Consider the following 6,646-nt stretch of genomic DNA (forward strand, 5'->3'; position numbering starts at 1 on the left):
CTACCTCTGCCTCCCGAGTGCTGGGATTAAAGGCGGGCACCACCACTGCCTGGCCAACCCAGGGACTTCTGTAGGAAGGAATCCAGACCAGGATTTACAGAAACAGATAAAAGCCAGCAACCTAGGCCAAAGTAGGCCTAAGACAGCAAACTCCAAGGGAGCAGAGCAAAGCACAGGTGCACTGAGCTATCTCCAGGAACAGGACTGACCAACGGGGTAACTAGAACTGGGACACTGACTGTACCATGAGGAACAACCATCTGAGCTTTGGATTCACTGGCACCTAGAAGATTATTCAAGAGAATCTCAGACAGCCCCAACCACACCTATCAGAGGAAAAGATAAGTGGAAAAGGTAAGATCACACACTACACCACAAAGAACAACACAATACCAGTAAAACCTAAAAACCCTATAACAGCAAGACCTGAACAAACAAATATGGATGAACCAGAAGAAAATGATCTAAAAAATAACTTCAAGAGAATGTTTGAAGTTCTTAAAGATGAAATGAGAAATTTCCTTAAATGGAGGAAAAGACAAACAAAAAATTGGAAGATATCAGCAAATCACTTAAAGAAAACCAAGAAAAAGAAATCAAACATATAAAAGAAACTATTCAGGACTTGAAAACTGAAATAGAAACAATAAAGAAAACACAAGCTGAAGGAATTATAGAAACAGAAATCATGAGAAAAAGATCAGGGAACCACAAATGCAAGCATGACCAGCAGAATACAAGAAATGGAAGAAAGAATCTTAAGTGATGAAGATACAATAGAGGAAGTAGACTCATAAGTTAAAAAAAAAACATTAAATCTAACAAAAGCTTAACCCAAAATATCCATGAAATATGGGACACCATGAAAAGACCAAATTTTAGAATAATAGGTATAGAAGAAAGAGAAGTTCAACTCAAAGGCACAGAAAATTAATTTAACAAAATCATAGAAGAAAACTTTCTCTACCTAAAGAAAGATATGCCTATGAAGATACAAGAAGCTTACAGAACACCAAATAGACTGGATCAAAAAAAAAGTCATCTCACTACATAATAATCAAAACACTAAACATACAGAATAAAGAAAGAATATTAAGAGCTGCAAAGGAAAAAGGCCAAGTAACATATAAAGGTAGACCTATCAGAATTACACCTGACTTCTCATTGGAGATAATGAAAGCCAGAAGGTCATGGTCAAACATTATGCAGACATTAATAGACCACAGATACCAGCCCAGACTACTATACCCAGCAAAACTGTTGATCATCATAGGACAAAACAAGATATTCCATGGCAAATCTAGATTTCACCACTACCTAGCCACAAACCCAGCCCTACACAAAATACTAGAAGGAAAACTCCAATCCAAGGAAGATGGCTACACCAACAAAAACAGACAATTGATGATCTCATAACAGCAAATCCCGAAGAAGAAAAAAAAATGTATAAATTAACATCACCAACGATGAAAACTAAATTAACAGGAGATAGCAACCACTGGTCATTAATATCCCTTAATGTAAATGGACTCAACTCACCTATAAAAAGGCATAGACTAACAGATTGGATATGAAAACAGAATTCATCCTTCTTCTGCATACAAGAAACACATCTCAAACTCAAAGACAGACACCATCTCAGAGTAAAGGGTTGGCAAAAAATATACCAATCAAATGGACCTAAGAAACAAGTGGGTGTAGCTATATCCTAATATCTAAAAAAATAGACTTCAAGCTAAAATCAGTCAAAAGAGACAAAGAAGGACATTACATATTAGTCACAGAAAAAATCCATCAAGAGGAAATTTCAATGTTGAACATCTATGCCCCAAATACAAGGGCACCCTCATATGTCAAAGAAACACTACTAAAGCTTAAATCATATATTAAACCCCACACACTAATAGTAGGAGACTTCAACACTCCCCTCTCACCACTGGACAGGTCAATCAGACAAAAAATGAACAGAGAAATAAGAGCACTAGGCGATGATATGACTCAAATGGACTTAACAGACATCTATAGAATATTCCATCCAAACAGAAAAGAATATACCTTCTTTTCAGCACCTCATGGAACCTTCTCAAAAGTTGACCACATGCTTGGTAACAAAACAAACCTCAACAAATACAAAAAAATTGGAATAACCCAATGTACCTTATCAGATCACCGTGGTTTAAAACTAGACGTCAACAGCAATACTAATTCCAGAAAAACCACAAACACATGGAAATTAAACATAAGCATAAGGAAATGCTTACCTGAATCATCAATGGGTCAAGGAATAAATAACGGGAGAAATTAAAAGTTTCCTAAAATTCAATGAAAATGACCACACAACATACCCAAATTTATAGAACACAATGAAAGCAGTGATTTGAGGCAAGTTCATAGCACTAAGTGTCTACATAAAGAAGCTGGAAAAATCCCACACTAGTAAATCAACAGAACATTTGAAAACTTTAGAACAAAAAGAAGCAAACTCATCTAAGATAACTAGATGGCAGGAAATAATCAAATTGAGAGCTGAAATCAACAAAATAGAAATAAAGAAAACAATACAAAGAATCAATGAGACAAAGAGTTGGTTCGTCAAGAAAATCAACAAAATAGACAAACCTTTATCTTAACTAACCAAAAGGCAGAGAGAGAATATCCAAATTAACAAAATTAGAAATGAAAAGGGGAACATAACAACAGACATGGAGGAAATACAGAGGATCATCAGGTCATATTTTGAAAACCTGTACTCCACAAAATTGGAAAACTTAGAGGAAATGGACAACTTTCTGGATAAATATCACTTACCAAATTAAATCAAGACCAGATAAGCAAATTAAATAGACCTATAACTGCTGAAGAAATAGAAACAATCATCAAATGTCTCCCAACCAAAAAAAGCCCAGGACCACATAGTTTCAGCTCAGAATTCTACAAGACTTTCAAAGAAGAACTAATACCAATACTCCTCAAATTATTCCACACAATAGAAACAGAGGGAATATTGCCAAACTCTTTTTATGAGGCTACAATTACCCTGATACCTAAACCACAGAAAGACATTACTAAGAAAGAGAATTACAGACCAATCTCACTCATGAACACTGATGCAAAAATACTAATTAAAATACTGGCAAATCGAATCCAAGAACACATCAGAACCATCATCCACCATGATCAAGTTGAATTTATCCCATAGATGCAGGGATGGTTCAACATATGAAAATCTGTCAACGTAATCCACCATATAAACAAGCTGAAAAGTAAAAACCACATATTCATCTCATTAGATGCCAAAAAAGCTTTTGACAAAATACAACATTCCTTCATGATAAAGGTCTTGGAGAGAGCAGGGATACAAGGAACATACCTAAACATAATTAAGGCAATATACAGCAAGCCAACAGCCAACATCAAACTAAATGGAAAGAAACTCCCAGTGATTCCACTGAAATCAGGAACAAGACACTCTCTCCATATCTATTCAATATAATTCTTGAGGTCCTAGCTAGAGCAATAAGGCAACAAAGGGATATCAAGGGGATACAAATTGGAAAAGAAGAAGTCAAACTCTCACTGTTTGCTGATGATATGATAGTTTACATGAGCGATCCCAAAAATTCTACCAAGGAACTTCTACAATGCATAAATGCTTTCAACAGTATAGCAGGATACAAGATTAAGCCAAAGAAATCAGTAGCCCTCCTTTACACAGATGATAAAAGGGCTGGGGAAGAAATCAGAGAATCAACACCCTTCACAATAACCACAAATAGCATAAAATATCTCGGAGTAACTCTAACCAAACAAGTGGGAGACTTGTATGACAAGAACTTTAAATCTTTGAAGAAAGAAATTGAAGAAGACACCAAAAAGTGGAAAGATATCCTATTCTCCCAGGTAGGCAGAATTAACATAGCAAAAATGGCAATCTTACCAAAAACAGTCTACAGATTCAATGCAATGCCCATCAAAATCCCAGCAAAATTCTTCAAAGACCTTGAAAGAACAGTATTCAACTTCATATGGAAAAACAAAAAGCCAGGATAGCCAAAACAATCCTGTACAATAAAAGAACTTCTGTACTCAGAATGCAACCTCAATACTGATCCCTAAGTCCTCATTTCATGTTGCCAACATAGAGTATACACTCTGCTGTGTGCCTGTGCAGAATACTCAGTTTAGTTCCAAATGTAAACACTATTGTGTGTGTGTGTGTGTGTGTATACACATAGAGTATACGCTCTGTTGTGTGCCTGTGCAGACTACTGAGTTCAGTTCCAATGTAGGCACTATTGTGTGTGTATACACACACATAGAGTATATGCTCTGCTGTGTGCCTGTGCAGACTACTCAGTTCAGTTCCAATGTAGGCACTATTGTGTATTACTCGTGGCGTATATCTATATCACAGTATATCTGTATTACAATAGGAGCGTCAACGTAAGTGATACCTTTAATTAAACAAGATGACTGGCAAATACACAATTAGCTAAAGGTCAGCTGTTCTCTTACAAGCAGATACGATCAATGCATTAAAAATCAGACATATAAGAGCTGGGACATAGCTCAGGAATAGAGTGCTTGCCTAGTGTTTGCAAGTCCCCGAGTTCCATCCCCATCACCCTATCCTCCAAGAAAAGGCAGTTGGACACCTAACTAAAGATCTATTAGTAAGCCGGGCGGTGGTGGCACACGCCTTTAATCCCAGCACTCGGGAGGCAGAGGCAGGAGGATCTCTGTGAGTTCGAGACCAGCCTGGTCTACAAGAGCTAGTTCCAGGACAGGCTCCAAAACCACAGAGAAACCCTGTCTCGAAAAACAACAACAACAACAAAAAAAAGATCTATTAGTAGAAGCTACTATACTGAGACTAGACCCCTCCTAGGGCGTGGTGGTAAGCTAATGTTCTGTCTCTTTTTCTCTAGCTGGTATTTTTTAACATCCCCTTGATGGCTTACATATGTTGGAGCTTGCTGCAGCGGTGCTTTGGTTACAGCTTCAGGTCTCATCTCCACCAAGGGAAACGTTGGAAGATTATATCCATTTACCTGCTTATGCTTCTCCTGTACACGTGGCAGGTTTATTCTTGCTACTTTCTTCATGTGACTTACGGCACTCTAGCCTTTTTCCTCTCCCCTCTGCGGACCTGGCTGACATTGCTGACACCTGTACTCATTCGTTATGTGTGGACACTGAACTCCACTGGACTTGGAATATTCATGGTGCAATTAAAAAGCCATCTGAGCTCCTGAAGTCCATGGCTTACAGCTGGCAGCCTGGCAGAAGTTCAGTCTTCCCATTTGTAGCCCAGATCTCTGCCCCAGTAGCAGACGGAAAGCTGGTGTCAGCACGTGAGCGTCAGGAAGCTGTCAGTCCTTAACATCTGGATGGTGGAGGCGTTAACTACTGATCCGTGCAGTGTGGACTGCAGAAACACCTAACAGTTGATTCTTTCTTCCTCGGGAGGCAAAGAGTCCTGATCAAGGAGATTCCCAGAGTGGGGGTCTCTGTTACTCGAGTACCTCAGCACTACTGTATTTGTTAGGATCATCCTGTGAAAAGCATCCAGCCCAAGCCTGGAATTCAGCAGCTGTCCAGGGTGCCATTTTACACCTAGTGAACCTGTGGAGACTTGGGCTGGATCTTGACTACTCTTGAAATTTTACTTCCCAGCCTGTTTTCCCATGGATTATGGGCTTTCTGCTTCCTTAGTCGGGGCCGTTTTCAACTAATCGAATAAATGAATGAATGATAAATATCACAAATGTCTGGTTGAAAAAAAATAGCTCAATGGTTAAAAGCATGTACTTCACTTTTAGAGGACCTGAGTTCGATTCCCAGAAACTATGTCAAGTGACTCATAACTCCCTATAACTCTAATTCCAGGACAGAGCCTCTGTAGGTACCTGGATTCATTTGTGCACAGAGATACACATAATTTAAAAATAATAAAAGATAATTTTTTTCAAGACAGGGTTTCTTTGGTGCCTGTCCTGGATCTAGCTCTTGTAGACCAGGCTGGCCTCAAACTCACAGAGATCTGCCTGCTTCTGCCTCCCAAGTGCTGGGATTAAAGGCGTGTGCCACCACCGCCCGGCCAAAAGGATAAATATTAAAAGAAAGAAATATCAAGGCTGGAAAAATAGCTCAGTGATTAAGAGAATTGGCTGCTCTTCCAGAGGCCCCAGGTTCAATTCCTAGCACCCAAATGGCAACTCACAACTATCTGTAACTCTAGTTCCAGGGGATCTGACACCTTCACACAGACACACTTGCAGACAAAACACCAATGCACATTAAAAAAAAATTAAAAAGAAATGTCACAAACGGACCTTCATTGAGAACCAGAGGCCTGGTGTCTGGGGCTTGGAGAGTCACCACGGGGCTGCCATAGACAACTTTGCAGGCAAAAACCTCGACACATGAAAAAAAAAGAAGAAGAAGAACAGGTATCTAGTAGGTCAGAAGATGCAAGGCTGGGACTTTAGGAGGTGGGGCGATGGAGTGGGTCAGGGCCGGGCACCTGGCTCGGAATTCAAGTCTAGAAGTCCGCTGGCCAGCAGAAGCCAGGCGAAGGAGGCGTGGCTCGGTCTCCAGGAAGGATAGGGAGGCGGGCTGCGGAGCTATGGGCGGGTCTCTAGGA

The 6,646-nt window shown here is 39.6% G+C and overlaps 1 protein-coding gene across 2 annotated transcripts in view; it reads left to right on the forward strand.

Annotated features, from left to right (window-relative positions):
* Window positions 1–5,927, forward strand: part of Tmem62 (transmembrane protein 62) — a 32,498-nt gene extending 26,571 nt beyond the window's left edge. For both annotated transcript variants that reach the window (XM_005364321.2, XM_026787831.1), the window contains one exon: window positions 4,929–5,927. In XM_005364321.2, the coding sequence (XP_005364378.1) occupies window positions 4,929–5,255 (327 nt within the window). In that variant the 3' untranslated portion in view covers window positions 5,256–5,927. The remainder of the gene's footprint in view (window positions 1–4,928) is intronic.
* Window positions 5,928–6,646: the final 719 nt, after the last annotated feature.

This window comes from Microtus ochrogaster (genome assembly GCF_000317375.1).
Source record: "Microtus ochrogaster isolate Prairie Vole_2 chromosome 14 unlocalized genomic scaffold, MicOch1.0 chr14_random_1, whole genome shotgun sequence".
NCBI lineage: Eukaryota > Metazoa > Chordata > Mammalia > Rodentia > Cricetidae > Microtus > Microtus ochrogaster.